The sequence below is a fragment of the Buteo buteo genome, chromosome 5 (genome assembly GCF_964188355.1).
Source record: "Buteo buteo chromosome 5, bButBut1.hap1.1, whole genome shotgun sequence".
NCBI classification, from domain to species: Eukaryota; Metazoa; Chordata; class Aves; order Accipitriformes; family Accipitridae; genus Buteo; species Buteo buteo.
Genome location: NC_134175.1, coordinates 8,243,446 through 8,259,025, shown reverse-complemented (window position 1 = coordinate 8,259,025; position 15,580 = coordinate 8,243,446). Strand labels below are relative to the sequence as shown.

At 50.6% G+C, this 15,580-nt stretch overlaps 1 protein-coding gene across 1 annotated transcript; it reads left to right on the top strand.

The window, feature by feature from the left end:
* The first annotated feature begins 4,223 nt into the window (after nucleotides 1–4,223).
* LOC142031582 (protein-arginine deiminase type-1-like) lies at nucleotides 4,224–14,774 on the top strand. Its single transcript, XM_075029243.1, has 16 exons — nucleotides 4,224–4,401; nucleotides 6,292–6,466; nucleotides 6,930–6,999; nucleotides 8,336–8,397; nucleotides 9,226–9,343; nucleotides 9,451–9,576; nucleotides 10,192–10,367; nucleotides 10,454–10,557; nucleotides 10,886–11,009; nucleotides 11,657–11,764; nucleotides 11,849–12,000; nucleotides 13,067–13,211; nucleotides 13,490–13,583; nucleotides 13,683–13,762; nucleotides 14,204–14,329; nucleotides 14,435–14,774. The coding sequence occupies exons 1-16, from the start codon at nucleotides 4,310–4,312 to the stop codon at nucleotides 14,666–14,668; spliced, it is 1,986 nt and encodes a 661-aa protein (XP_074885344.1). The 5' UTR covers nucleotides 4,224–4,309; the 3' UTR covers nucleotides 14,669–14,774.
* The last annotated feature ends 806 nt before the right edge of the window (nucleotides 14,775–15,580 follow it).

The window sequence follows — 15,580 nt, the reverse complement described above, 5'->3', positions numbered from 1 at the left end:
GGAAACCAGGTTTGGTCTTTGCAAGCCATGCAGGGTCTTTGCAAGCCTTTGGATATCTTTGCAAGCCTTCTGGAGTCTCTCAAACCTTCTTGGGGTCTTTGCAAGCTTTCCAGAGACTTTGCAAACCTTTGGGCTTCTTTGCCAGCCATGCAGGGTCTTTGCAAGCCTTGGGTTTTTTTTCAAAGCTTCTTTGTAAACCACCGGAGGTCTTTGTGGAGCCACTGCAGCTATGCTGGCAGTGGGGAAAATACTACATCCTTCTTGCAGAGCCTTTGGCAAAGCACCCACCCATTGCAATGTCTCATTTGGGGAGGAAGGAGAGGGGCAATAGTGCTGCTGAGAGGTGGCTGTGGCATCTTCTCTGTATCTGCATCCCATGCTGGGGACAAGTGCAAGGACCTGCCTGTCCCCATTGCAGCGAAAGCCTGGAACAACTCCCCCCACAAGTTGCTAAATACACCTCGGTTTATGCTGCAAGAATGGGATTTTTCAGGAGGCAAAAGTTCTATTAGCGATGCAGGCTCTGCTCTGTACTATCAGGTGGGACATCAGACATGGTAAACCATCACAGGACGTGTATATATAGATAAATATACACATGTAGATGTCTGGAGGCTCGTGGTTTCGTGGCTATAGTCAATCTGGTCAGAGGAGTTCTCTGTTTGTTTTTTTTAAATCAGATCTGCCAGATTAGAAGCTGCTCTGCATAAACTTCCCCACCACTGATGGATCTCTGCCTGCCCTGATTTCGAGGACCTGGGAACAGATCCCAGTGCTGGAGTTTGCAAACAACCCCGGTGAGCTGATTCCTGAGGATTTTCACGTGCGCATTGCCTAGGATCTCCTCTCTGAGGAGGGCCGAGCCGGTGGGTGCAAGGGGGTTTTAAGCTTCGTGGGTGCTTGGTGAGGGGTCTTGGGGTCATTTTGCGGCTCCCTTCCTGCAGACACGTGCCTTATTGCAAAGAGTAGGAGGGAAATGTTCCCCCCCGTGGAGTCCTTTCAAGCTGACCTTTCATGTTTAGGAGGTGCAAACAGGTGCCCATCCCAATTGAGCCATGAGGTGCTGCCCATTCCTGCCCATTCCTGCCTGTGCTGGCTTTATTTTGGAAGAGGCAGGCAGCTTCGAGGAGGCGAAACCAACCCACTGGTGAGGATGAAGGAGCCTGGGTGAAGCTGAGCCCACCCATGACTTTATTGCTCTCCCTGGGGAAGGCATCCAGCATGCCCCAGTGAGGGAGATATTTATAGGGCAGCAAATTTAATGCAAAGCTGAGGGAGAGCGTGGGCAGGGTGAGCACAGAGGTATGTGCACAGCTCCAGGCCTGGGGGAAAAAGTAGTTTTACGGGGTGCTTTGCTCTTGGATTGCCAGGTATGCAGTCTCCCAGCAGGCAGACACCTTTACTTTGGGGAGAAGAAAAGATGGAGGGGGATTTTTGGTGCTTTCTCACCTGGGAGAAGGCAGTTGCAAAGCCAGCTCTGACAAGTCCTGGCCATGGATGTTTTGCCAGGATGGGGACCAATCTCTCTTGGGTTTTACTGGCTTTAAAAGCATTTTTTACTGGTCCAAACCAGCCTCCTGCCCTTCTTCCATGGCTTCCAAGTGGGATGGGGAAGGCAGGTCCCTGGGAGGGGACTTGGTGCCTGCCTGGGATGCTCCTGCTGTGCTGTTACAGCTATGCGCCTAAAGAAAATAAACCCTCATGCAAACCTGAGCGGGACTTGATAACTGGTTCAATGCCTTGCCCTATTGCAAATAATTAGGCTGACATGGCTCTTAAAAGTTCCTGTCTGCAATTACACATGCAGAGTAATAAATAAGGTGTAATTATTGGCTTAGGGAGATTATCAAACTTTCCTTGACAGAGTGGTGGTGCAGGATGGGTGAGAAGAAACGCCCCGAGGGGGTCTGGGTTAGTGGGGATGCTGGGGAAGCACTGGGGGCTTGGGTCTCGCTCTGTCATGGCTAGAAACAAGCTGACATTGGGAAAAAGATGAAGTGAGCCCCAAAAAACAAGCCTGACCAAGCTCACTCAATCTGATGGAGAGGTGGGATCCCATCCATCGTGTACCAGGGATCTTCATAGCAATTTCTCGGGACAAGGTGTTATGAGGAAGAAACACTCAACTCTGAATGGGCCAGATGACTTAAAAAGATCATTCTCCCTGTGCATGGGCATGTTGGTGCTAATAGCAGGTGGAGGAGGAAGAAGAGGTGAGTGTAGGTACCACCCAACAAAGATGAGGTGTTTTGGGCTTGAGTGAGCATCCGCAGTGACCATGGTGGCTCAAAATGTGCCATGACTAAACTTGCTGAAAAAAAGAACCCCGAATCCAAAATGAAGATGAGGTTTCGGCACCAGGTCCCCATCCTTTCTGGATGGGTGTGATCTGGATGGGTTTGGAGAAGCACAAACTCCCAAACCCTCTGCTGAAGCCCTCATGCTTGCTGGGAGCCTGAAACCACCATCCTCCAGATTACAGACCATACCAGCCTGACCCTGTGGGGATTAAGGTGTGTTCCCTGTCCGGCACAGGACTCAAACCAGCTGAGCAGGATACGATGCTAAAATCACAGCAGGCGTAAAGCTCAGCACCGAGCCCAGTCCAAACCAGTGCGACCAGCAGCCGCGAGTGGGAAATCCAACTTGCAGCTCTTTTCGGTAGAGATGCTGCTGTGGCTAGACTCTTCTTTGGAGGATGCAATGAGCTCTTCACCCACCATGCTGGCTCTGCTTCACCGCAGCTCAAAGGGTTTTAGGGGTGCATGAAGGCTTGTGCTCCCCCAGGAGGGCTCGAGAACCAACAAAATTCACGAGTCTATGAGCATCAAGAGTTTGGCCTGTGCTGGGTTTCGGGAAATGGGATTTTATCTAAAGTCTTAAGGAAAGCGAGGTCCTGGAGAGCCTGGAAATGCTGCTAGCGTTCCCCACTCAAGTATCCTGGCCACCCCGGCAGGCTCCCATGATCTTATTAAAGCCGTGCTCACGTACAAGACACGGTGCTGTTGGTTTTTTTTCTGCTGCAATTAAAGTCAGAGGGAGCCCTTTAATGTAGACTGGCTGGGATATGTTTAAAGCAGCTGGTTTGATCTTGCAGGGGAAGGTGCGCGCAGGTCGCTGCTCCTCCAGCTGAGGACGTGTGGCTCGATGCAGTGGTGGGGACTTGTCCTTCGAGCTCTGCCGAGCCTGCTTTGACTTTTTTCGGCTTGCAAGGGGTCCTGTTGCTCGCAAAACTGGGTTTCTCCTGGCTCCAGCCCTCTCCTGTCCATTGCATCACTAATATGACCACATCACCCTGTATCCCCCTTGCTATGAGGATGAACCTCGCAGCAACAGGGCTGTTGGTGCACTGTCTATCCCCGTGCTGTCCTCTTCCTCCGTCTTAACTGCTGCCTCCATCCCCAAGTGTGGCAGAGACCTCCTCATACAGTTTCCCTCTTCGCAGGCAGGCAAAGCCTCCTGGGATGGCGTGGAGAGAGATGGCTATCCCTGGTAGATGACATCTTCCAGCAATGGGGATGTTTCCCATGGGAGCTTTGCTGCATGTCCCAAAACCCCCAATTCCCCTGAAAGGCAAGGTCCAAGCAAAACATGGAGAACTTTTAATTTCCACTGAAAGCCTCTTGTTGTTTTGTTGTTGTTTGTTTTTTTTCCCCTTCCCTGCCTGCCAAATAACCAGTTTTCCCTGCACCCGTTTCTGCCTGTCGCGCTCCTCTGGAGTTGTTATGATGGGAAGGATGGACCTGAACAAACATTTCCTTTTGCTAGGCTTTATTCGGGCATTGCCCTAATGGGGTAGCTGAGGCTGTGAGTCACCTGCGGAGAGGCCAGATGGAAAATTTGGGTCATTTTAAGGAAAATGCTTTATTTTAATGATACCATGTGTTGTAATGACCCTAAACAACCACGTTGTGCAACAGGAAGACTTGAAATATTTAATGCATTAGCTTTGGAGTCCTTATATGGAGCTATAAGGGAATAAAAAGGTGAGAATAAGCCCTGAAAGAGCTCGTTGCCAAGCATCCCAGGTCAGGGCTGGGTGTCACCCACCCTGTCCTGCCCCTTTGCCTCCTGTCCCCTCCCTGGAGCCGCCTGCCCCCCAGGGGGCTGCCTTATCACCTCCATCTCCCCCAAGTGGGGCGGCAGCTTGCTGGGTGGTGGAGGTGGAGACAGCAGGGTCCCCTGGCTAAACCTCGTCATTGAGGGAAGGAGGAGTTAAATTCCCCTGCCTTTTAATCCAGTCGTGCTGGTTTACCTACAAAGCCAGGCAGCAGCTTCCTTCACATGCGGCTGCCGTCCCCGGCACATCATGCCCCAACGTCACGTCGTGCAGATGTCCACCAGCCATGCCAGCTACGCTGTCTGTGTGTTGGGTACTGAGGTCTTCCTTGATACACGCCGGTAAGGCTTGGGATTGGGGTATCCCCCTTGTTTTTCCATAGGGCTGATGGGTTTTGGGGGAGCCCAACGGTGGTTTTGCTCTTTGTTTGGAGGAGAAATGGGTGCTAGGGGGAAAATCAGAGCTCATTTTGAGCCTGCATTGTGAGTTCATCCAAGGATTTGGCAAGCGTGTTCAGTGCATGGGGGACACATTCCACTGGGTCTGTTTTAGGGGACGATGTCCCATGGGGACCTGCACCCAAAGGAGGGATGTCAGCTCCACAAACGTGAGGCGTCGAAGCGTAGCCAAGCCATGACGATTTGCAGGCAAAGCCCATGCACACCCTGGCTAAGTGGGATCTATTTCTGGCTGTGAAAACATTAGGCAAGAGCAATTCAAGACAAGCAACTTGGCCAGAGCTAAAATGGGGTAAAGAATAAAATGTGTGGCTCAGGCAGAAAAAATCCACCAGCGGGTTTACATGGGCGATTTCACAGAAAGAGATTTTTCCAGCGTTAAATATGGGGGTTGCATTATTGGCCAGATAGGAGGCTGTATTTACCCTGCTGGTACGTTGTCATTATTTAATAAATCATGTTTATAATGATAGAGACTACAGGACAAGACAGTCATCTTCACATCCGGGGCAATTATTGGGCTTGTGTGTTGGAGCTGGGCCAGGACATGCCATTGTCCCCCCAAAGGGCTTCAGATTGGGCTTTAGCTGCTCTAAAAAAGTATTATTTTTCCTCTCAGCTAGATGGGAATATATAAAAGCTATTTGCAATTTTTTTTCCCTAGATTTGGACTCAAAGCAAGCTCAGTCCCATTTAAACATGGAGCCTGAGCTACAAAATGGGCTGATTTGGCTCCTCGGTAGCAAATTTGAGTTTTGGTCCAAAGAAGCAGATGGCGGATGCTCTTTCAACTAAAAAAATTGGATCACTTTGTTCCTGGAGAGCACTGGCCGGGAGGAAATTGGTGATGGATGGGTCAAGCTTTGACTGTGGTTTGGGCTGTTTTGGGGCAGAAAATAGAGCATGGTGGGAATCTGGTGGCAATGCTGAGGTGTGAGTGCTGTAAAAGCAGGCCAAATTGACCCAAATTTGAGAAGTCACAGTGTGCAACAGTGGGCAGGTGGATTTATGATGTTGCACGATGTTAAATACAAGGGGTGAGAAGCGAGATGACACTTTAATCTCCTCTTACAAGCTGTTGCAGGCATCAGGGATGCCATGCCAAGAGCAACACTGGGAATAAATCTCTTCTGTGTTTTGTGGTTTGGTTTTGTTTGTTCTTGCTGTTAAAATTTACCACCCTGTCCCTTTTCACATGTAGCCGGGGAGGCTGGCTCCTGATGGCAGACAGGTTGGAGCACTCATGCTCCTGGGATGGAGGTGCTGGGGCTCTAATGAGCAGGTAGGCAGCACTTCAAAGGCAAGGGACGTCATGCAGGTGGTGTGCAGGTTCTCCATGCTTGGATTCAGGCTCCACTCCAGTTTGGGCATCTCTCGGGTCAGGGTATGGTCCTGTGATAACCATCTTCCCGGATGGTTGACATCAAAAATTGTCCTGGCAATTTGTGGGGTTTTGTTCCGGGATGCTGAAATTGTGGGGGTTTTCTTGCTGTTGCGGAGGGAGGTTTGATGCTCAAACTTCAGCGATTCGCAATCTAGGCTTAACCACGGACAGACGTGCTGAATCTCCAGTGGGAGCTCTGCTTGCTCAACACTGCCACAGAGATAATACATATAAAATTCAGACAACGCATTTCATCACCCGAAGATGGTTTCTGAGTCCTTTCCACCCAGTTAAGGCTGGATTTTAATTCCAGGTTCAAGTATTTGGCTCCACAGAGGAGAACAGGAGGGACAACTTGGTCTATAACCCAACACTGGTCTCTGTTTCAGATCTATCCCCAAAGGTGCCACGTCATTTGATGTCCATGCCACCTCCGCGGTTACGGTCCACATCATCCACAGCCCCATGACAAACCCCATGATTAACTCCAGATGGCCCCTGGATCCCGATATAGAGGTTGTAGTGACCATTGATGTCACCAGCAGGACCGTCAATGACAATAAGGTTAGTTGCTTTTTATGCATCAAAACTGTCAAACTTTCTAGGAAAGAAGGGAGGATTATGGGCAGGCTCGAGCATTTCTAAGTAGTGCTGACATCAGGCTTATTTTCCTGGAGAAAACTCAAACTTAAACAGGATTGTGTAATTAGTGCATACGAAAAATGAAACTAAGAAGGAGAAGGAGATCACATTTTGTGCCCTAAAGATGAGATAGTGGTTGCAAAAGCTAGTGTCAGAAAATCCATGCCAGGCAGCAAAACCACTCCAACCTTGGCTTTTTCCATGCCTGTTTTTGTGCTAAGCAGGCAGAAATGGTTTGGCTGAACTATGATTAATGGAGAATGACTTGGATGTACCTTCCAAGAGCTTGTTGTATAGCATTGGTTGGTCAACCCAATGATTGGAAAGACCTACTCAGCATGATGGGACACAGGACTTGAGTCACGATCTGGTGATGTCTTCACAGGTTAAGATTTCATACTACGGACGGGAAGGCAACGAGCTTTCGGTGTCTTGGTTGTATCTCACCTGCGTAGGTAGGTATTACAGCAATGCTTGTTCAAACCTGGCCAACCCTTTCTGATGCCAAGATCTAGCTGGGTTCATGGGATGAGAGTTAAGTGGGGGGCGCGGGCTGCCCATCTGTGATGTGCAATGAAGGTTTGGGTGTTGACTGATGCTGACAAGCAAGAGGGAAATAATTAAAATGTTATTATGCTGCCTTATATGGTGCAAAAAAGACAGAGGCTGGGCCGCGTCCCCACCCAACACGCACATCGAGCATCCTCCTCTGCTTGCCAAGACCATTGCGTTGACAGAAGAGGATCCAAAGGAGACCATCTCACCTAACTTTGGCCAGTATCCCCCTCCTCGACCTCTGTTGCAGCTAGTGGAGAGCAATAGGCACGAAAGTGTAGTTGTCTGACCTATTTTAGAAGTTTAGGATGAGATGAATCATTCCCTTGAAATGGCTATTTTCCTCTGCTGACTACAAAGGGAGTCTAGACAACCAGTCTGGATGCAGAGCCTTCCACTTGGATGGATTAATTACCCTGAATTTGGGATTTTTTAAAGTGTTCACATGACAGTCAGACCTGTATCCCTAAGTCATGCATATGCCTCCCAAAATTGCACCTGAAGAGGCTGATGGTTTCCCACGTCCCATGACTGATGGGCTCTGCTGGAGCCATCTAGGGCCACTGCTGTCCACAGGGCTTTTGCCTTACAAATGCTCTTCGTTTGCTTAGATTTAGAGCTTCATTTCCAGCTTCTCCATGTCCTCTCTGCATCAAGGAGAAGGACAATCTCTGCTTCAGTGCCCCTGTTTTCCACACACTGTATATCTGATTTGGAGGAGTTCCTGTACTAAGATAGTCTTAATACAGATTCAGGTAGGGTTTAGATAAGGTCACTGGTAAACCTCCACTTTATTGCAGCAGAGGCAGAGATTTGGGCCAAGAAGAGCTCTGTAAGGGAAAGTCCTTAAACACTGTGTCAAGCCTAGTAATTATTTAGGTGTCCACTCACCCATGGTGAAAACACTTTCATGCCTCCACTGTGTTTCAGCTTTATGAAAAACGCTACAGTCAATATGAAATTGGTGAAAACACAGAATATGTCATGAATTGGGTATGTCCCTGCTGATGGAACCAAGATGGAAGAAGATAGCTGGAGACCAAAGAGGGAAAACCATGAAAAAGCCATCGGGTTGACTTTTCTATTGGCATTTTGTTGGAGATGTTGGGTCTAGAGCAGTTTTGGGGCATGAAGGTGGGGTTGGGGTTGGGTAACTCATGCTGAGGACAAGTCCAAAATGCCACCAAGACCTCGTTCCCCTGCCAGGTGGCATCCTTTTCTGTCTTGATGTTTCAGATATATCCCTGGACGTGGACTTGAACCGTAATGGCAGAGTGAAGAGCAAAGGGAAGGACAAGGTAATGAGAAGGTTTGCTGTAGGCAATGTACAGAGGGTCAATGCAGGGTGCAGCCATTTGCAGTCTCTTCACTGAAAATCTCCAGGAAGGAGAGGGACTTGGGTGGTGTCACTGGTGTCTCAATTAGAGAAAATAACACGTCAAATTTTCAACCTACTAATTGAACGGGAAAAGATTTTATTTTCTTTTTCCCTGCCAAAATCTCCTGCCTCTCCAGTCCAAGGGTCATGCAGGAGAAAATACTCAGCTTTTCTTTTTCCTTTTCCTTTTCCTTTTCCTTTTCCTTTTCCTTTTCCTTTTCCTTTTCCTTTTCCTTTTCCTTTTCCTTTTCCTTTTCCTTTTCCTTTTCCTTTTCTTTCTCTTTTTCTTTTTCTTTTCTCCTTTTTGGACCTGAAACTTGCCACTAAATGAGTCAGCTGTAAGTTTTGCAAACAGCAAGAGATTTAACCCTTTGGCAACAAATCTGTATATGCCCAAGCACTTACATGCAGGTAATTAGCTGCAGTCTGATCGGCAGCACAAATTGTACATCGAGATGAGATGCATTTCTAGAAACGCTGTAGTGTTGTACAGATGAGGCCTGGTAGGTACACTCTGGCTTGTTAGAAGATAAGATCTGTTTGAAATAGTCTTTGCTGGCCCTACTAGATGCTGAGGTTAGGAAACTTAGTGGCTTGAAAGCATCACTGCTTTCTCTCCACCAGCCTTGACTGCATGTTATGGGTTGTCCTCCAAGCGTGGCCATGGTGGTGACATTTTCCCCAGTCGGGGAGGAGGCTGGGATGGGGAAAGTCTTGCTCCCATCCCCTTTGGGTGCTTCTCCTCCAGGCCAAGTGGACATGGGGTCCGGATGGGCAAGGTGCCGTGCTGCTGGTCAACTGTGACCGGGACAGCCCCGGTGCAGGGGGGACGGACAGCGGTCAGGTGGACATACGGACTACTGCAGGTAGGGTGTCATCTGCAGTGTGAGGAGACACAAAAGGTCTCACTGGGGTGTTTCCCACTTGCAAACCTCCATCTGCTCTCTCCATCTTTCCCCCCCACCCCCTGTAGACCTTCAGGACATGTCTGTCATGCTGCTGCAGACTCAAGGTCCCAGTGCTATCTTTGCTGAGTACCAGGTGGTCCTGCACGTCCCTGAGTCGGATGCGGATAAAGTGCGGGTTTTCCATGCTATCCGTGAGTATTTCTTCCTTCCTTCCATGTGTGACCCGAGGTGGGCGAATCCTAATGTTTTTGTTCACTGTGGCTAAGGGCTGGGCGCCTCTGATTGCTGGAAACACTCATTTATCTCCAAAGCTCCTCTGCTGTTGTAGAAGATGGGTTATATGGGAAAAATCAAGGGAAAAAGAATTTAAAAAGGCTTTTTCCCAGTGGATTTGCTGAAATTTTGACATTCCCACGGGGCGGATAACCCCCATTTGGCTCCCGGCACCTTTTCGGTGCGGGTGATGACCCAGCTGCCAAAGCAGCCCATCTTGTCGGGCAGCGCTTTTTGCCTTTGAACACCCCAGCCGCTGGATCCCCAGCAGCTCCCCATCGAAAATCAGGTCAGGGAACCCAAGTATATCATTAGATGCTTAATTTGAGCCACGCACCTTGAAAGGGTTGGACCTGAGGGCATAGAGTCCTCTTTGTACGAGGAAGATAAATTATGTGTTCCCCAGAGAAGAGGCACACCCGCTCCTCTGCAAACCATGCTGGCATCAGCCACCTCCTCGCTGGTGCCTCCTTCCAGCCTGGTGGACAGGTTGGTCACCCCATCTTGGGTTGGGTATTTCGGTGTTTCTCCAGGGAGTGACTCACATCCCCACTACAAACCTGTGTTGGGGCCGGACAAGCTCTCCTACGTGGTGGACCACGTCGGTGGTGGAGAAAACATCTTCTATGTTGAAGGGCTGGCTTTCCCTGACGTGGGCTTCTCTGGGTTGGTTTCCTTCAGTGCCAGCTTGGTGGAGGTCTCCCATGAGGTACGTGGGGTTTGCCCCATCCCCTGCAAAGTCCCCCAACAGTGGGGTTTTCAACTGCTGCTCCCCAGCATTTTTGCCCCTTGCAGAATTCACTGGGCACCCCGATTTTCACGGATACGGTGGTTTTCCGCATGGCGCCCTGGATAATGACGCCCAACACCCAGCAGCCTATGGAGGTTTTTGTCTGCAGGTAGGAGGGACATCAACCCATCGCTCTCCTGCTTTGGGGGACTTTCCAAGGAGGAGTTTTTGACCCTTCTTTACTATGGAGCAGCCATAGGGTGAGCCAGGCTTTATGCATGCTATACTGGAAGCAATGTTTGGGTAGGGTGCCGGCTGGCACTGCTGCCGTCATTGCAACCCCAAAGAAAAAGGCTGGAGGACCCTCTACAGGGTATAACCTCATGTAGGACTATTACCCAGCAGATTTAGGAATGAGGAATGGGCTGCACAGTCAGGGTTGGAGAGGGCTTCTCGTGATCACTCCTTGTAGTGTTCACTCCTTCCTCTCCCTCCAGCATCCAGCGGGGCCCAGACACCAACGAAGTCTTTCTGGAAGGGCTCCAGGTCCTGCTGAAGAAAGCCAACTGCAAGCTGACCATCTGCTCGGAGGTGGAAACCCGCAGTGACCGCTGGATCCAGGTCATCAATCAATGCTTGTAATACACGGCTTTCCTGGTCCCTTACATTGCTGGCACTTCTGGGAGGGATCAGCCGCATTGCTTAGGGAAGCACCTAGATACTAAGAGGTGAACCAGGCAACGGTGAACTAAAGCACAGGGAAAAGCTGCTGCTGGTGGCAACCAGCATAGACAGGGACATTGTCCAGGGACCCAGCATGGGCATTGCAAGAGGCATCCCAATGCAGGAGGGTCTCCACTGCAAGAGGGACCCCATCGCAAAAGAGACCCTGTGGGGCATTGCAAGAGGGTCCCCATTGCAAGAGGGACCCCACAGTGCATTGCCAGGAGGATGTGGCATATGCTGGCTGGATATGCCCTGTGCTCCCTGCAGCGTGCCCAAGACCTGCCATCCCTGCCCTGCTTCCCTGCCTGTTGTGGCCACGTGTTGCTTCCCCGGGGCAGACCTGTGCCAGGCGCTGCGGTGCCGGGGGGGTGCCACTCCCCAGGAGAGGAAGGCAACTGCCCTCCTTGGTGTTAAGGGCAACAGCCGGGCTTTGCGAGGTTTGCCCCATTTCCTGCTCCACCCTCACCTCATGCCTTGCCAAGATAGCTATCACCCCACCAGGAGCATTCTTCCTCCTCCTCCTCCTCTCCTTCCCACAACAGGACGAGCTGGAGTTCGGCTATGTGCAAGCACCACACAAGACCTTCCCCGTCGTCTTTGACTCACCCAGGAACAGAGGCTTGAAAGATTTTGCTTTTAAAAAGATCCTGGTGCGTTATTGCATTGTGCATCCCCCTTTTTTCCCCCAAATCCCCCACCTGGCTGGTCCCTGTAACCACTCCCTTCTTCCCCAGGGCCCTGATTTCGGCTATGTGACCCGTGAGCCCCCTGGGAGAGTGATCTCCAGCCTTGACTCCTTTGGCAACCTGGACGTCAGCCCACCGGTGACAGTGCGAGGCAAGGAGTATCCCCTGGGCCGGATCCTGATCGGCAGCCCCCTGCCTTGGTGAGATGTGGGGGGGCTTAAGCCCTCCCTCCAGGATGCAGGGCAGCACTGAAAACCCTTGCATGAGAAAGGGTCGCACCCTTTGGAGCGGAAATATGGGCTGGTTTCTATAAAAATGGGAATTTGGGGCTGGTTCCCATCAAATCCCAGATTTAACATGCAAACCACATCGTTATTCCTTCATCACTTACCAAATCCTGCCATCGGTCCGATTTTTACTCCCTCCGAAACCACTGGTGCTTTTGCTCTGATCCTACAATGCCATAAGCATTCAGGCTATTTTTTCCCTCCCTATTAAAAGGAAAAGCAGGGGAATCCAGGAAAGGGTAAAATCCCGTATAACTGGAAATTGTTTTGCTCTGGGCAGGCAGTGCTAGGCAGCCCTGCGGGAACAACAGTGCCCTGCAAAATCCTCCACAAAGGAGGTTATTTTCCCAGAGAAATGACAACGGGGATGAATCCAGACGGGGTTTGATCCAGGATAACAAACGGGATGCTCTGACCCAACCCCCGCTGTAAGCCAGGGGGCTTGCTTCGGTTACAGCAGTGGGTAAATGGCATTTTCCCAGCCTCGCCGGGACTGTAATTATCCCTTATTACCAGAAGTGTAATTAATGTTTTCCCAGCCTGCTGCTGTCTGTCTAAGAAAACCTCACCCCAGCGCAAAGCACTGCATAAGGAGTGATTTGAGATTCACAACGGTGGGGGAAATTAAACCCAAAGGTCCCAAGCAGAGTGGGGGATATAATGCACAATTGCCTGTAGATATATACAGCCTAGATATATATCAATATATAATATAGGTATAATAATATGTAATAGAGATATTAAGTTATAATATATCTATATTAATATATATTAATATACAATATCTAGATATATTTCTATATTATATATATTAATATATTGCTCGGGCTATTTCCAGCCTCTTCCTGGTGTTCCCATAAAAATGGGATGTGCAGATGCCTCTTTGCCCCTTGACATGATGTTCAGGGGAAGGATGGGGATAAATCTTGGGGAAGGGTGTGATGGCCACCTGCTTTCTCCTCTTCCCTCTGTTCCCCAGGGCCTCTGGCCGGCGGATGTCCAAGGCTGTCAGGGATTTTCTTTATGCCCAGAAAGTGCAGGCGCCGGTGGAGATTTACTCAGAGTGGCTGAGTGTGGGCCACGTGGATGAATTCCTCACCTTCGTCCCTGCTTATGATAGGAAGGTACCGGTCCCTGGAGCCGTCCCTGTTCCTGCATGGGTTGTCTTCTGCAAATGCAAAAAAAAAGCCCTTTTTGCAATTGCTCATCCTACCCAGGGTGGCTGGGTAATGCACCTTCTTTTGGGGTGGCTTCCTGGAAAACGGCGAGTCTCTGGGTAGCATCCCGTGCACCCTGCAACACCTGGGCCTGGGTTTAGAGTCAGCATGGTGTTGCTCAGCAGGATGGTGGGATAAAATATCCCATCGACAACGAAGTGTGACCCCCCGGCTCTCTCCTGCAGGGTTTTCGGCTCCTCTTAGCCAGCCCCAATGCCTGCTACAAGCTCTTCAAGGAGAAGCAGAGGCAGGGCCACGGTGAAGCTACGCAGCTCGTCGGTAAGGGAGTGGGCGAGGGCATCCCTGTGGCATGGCGGGGATCACCGGCATCCCTTACCAGTGTCTCTTACCACCTTGCCCCTGTCACTCACCACGCAGGGCTGAAGGGCACTGAGAGGAGAAGCATCGATGAGATCCTGGCAGATGAGTCATTGAAGAATGACAACAGGCACGTGCAGGTGGGTCTTTGCAGCCATGGATTTGCTCTCCTCACTTGCACGTTGCTGCTGGGTGATTTCTGGGTGCAGAGAACAATTTTAGAGATCCTGGGGAAGAGCAAGAAACCGTGGCATGATTTGCACTGCATAGTGTGAAAGCAGGCAGGCAACAAGAGCGCCCATGAGTGCTGGGTCACCCCAGCCCATTGTCCCACTGGGATATAGCTGCAGACATGTCAAAACTGAAGGAAAGAGGTTGCTTGGGTTGGGGATGGGTTCAGGAGGTTGCTCAGAGGGGTGGAGTAGGATAGGATGCAACAGAGTGGGTGAGGATCTGGGCAGGATGCAGCAGAGCAGGTGAGGATCCAGGCAGGATGCAACAGGGCACACAGGGGTCTGTGTATGGGATCTGGGGCGCTGGGATGGCTAGGGGTGGCAATTCCAGGTCCCCCCTCTCTGCAGCGCTGCATCGACTGGAACCGCGACCTCCTGAAGCAGGAGTTGGGCCTGAGTGAGCAGGACATCATTGACATCCCTCAGCTCTTCATCGTGAAGGGTTCCCGTGCGGATGCCCTCTTCCCAGACATGGTGAGACCCCCAGCCCCTCCTCCCCTCTGACCCCCCTTTTTCCATCCACACCTGATGCAAACACACCTTTTCGGGGGAAAACACTGATTTTTGTTCTGACTGCAGGTGAACATGCTGGTACTGGGCAGACACCTGGGCATCCCCAAACCCTTTGGACCACAGGTGGGTGGGCAGTGCTGCCTGGAGGAACGGGTGCGGGCGCTGCTGGAGCCCCTGGGCCTCACCTGCACCTTCATCGACGACTATTTCTCCTACCACGTCCTCTCCGGCGATGTCCACTGCGGCACCAACGTCCGCCGTAAGCCCTTCGCCTTCAAATGGTGGCACATGGTGCCCTGAAGCACCTGGGGACGGACCCAGGTCCTGCAACCAGAGGATGAAGGTGCATTGTGTGCATCAGAAGATGCATCAAAATAAAGGGTTTCACCAATAAAGCTGCATTAATACTGAAGGCGCAGCTCTTTCCTGTCTCCCATCCTTTCTTCCTCTGCTGTTGGGTTGAAAATATTATTTGAAACCTTTTTTTAAGCACACAGCTTTGTTACGGGAATGGTGGTTTTTATGGGATGGGGAAAACACACGGTGTCTTCAGGAGTGTGGTGCATGCGAGTCAGCAGGTAAGGGGGCTGCTTTGGGGGTTTGAGACCCCATCCCACTGCTAAAGGGTCTTAAAGTCCCTTAGCCCAGCTTTGTAGTTAATAATCACCCTCCCAAATTCCCTATATCAGTCAAAAAACCACTTCCCATCGGGGAGACCAGCTCTTCACCCCAACATGGCATGGAAGCAGAGCCCAGTCCTCCTGCAAATCAGTTTACACCTTCCCCAACAAAAAAATTTCCTTTTCCCTTTGCAGCTACCCAGTCCGCTCTTTCTCTCCCTCTTTTCATTGCAAACAAAGCGTGGCATTTCCCTATGCTGAGGTGGCACCCTTGCCTGTGTCTCCTGCCTGTGCTGCCCTCATTCAGCAGAAACCAGCACCAGGAACTGAAACCGGTCCCCTGCCCTGGGCATTGCTTAGCCCTGTGGAACCCCGGGAGCTATTATGGGCCTAAACCCACTTTTTGGGGGCAATTTGTTCTTCTAGCAATACTTTTAGAGGTGTAAAAGTGTAACTACACCTCCAGTACAAACTGCTGCAAGGCCATGTTTGCAAGCGGTGCTGGAGAATCAGGAGGGAATGCTCCCCAAAAGGGTCATGCATCGTGCTTGGCACCCCCCCCTTTTTTTTTTTAACCAAAAAGATGATTTCT

Excerpts from the sequence above, each read along its gene's own strand:
- LOC142031582 (XM_075029243.1), top strand. The coding sequence starts at position 4,310 with ATGCCCCAACGTCACGTCGTGCAGATGTCCACCAGCCATGCCAGCTAC. Across the intron at positions 8,398-9,225 it reads AGAGCAAAGGGAAGGACAAG|GCCAAGTGGACATGGGGTCC; the intron begins GTAATGAGAAGG and ends CTTCTCCTCCAG. Across the intron at positions 11,010-11,656 it reads GCAGTGACCGCTGGATCCAG|GACGAGCTGGAGTTCGGCTA; the intron begins GTCATCAATCAA and ends TTCCCACAACAG.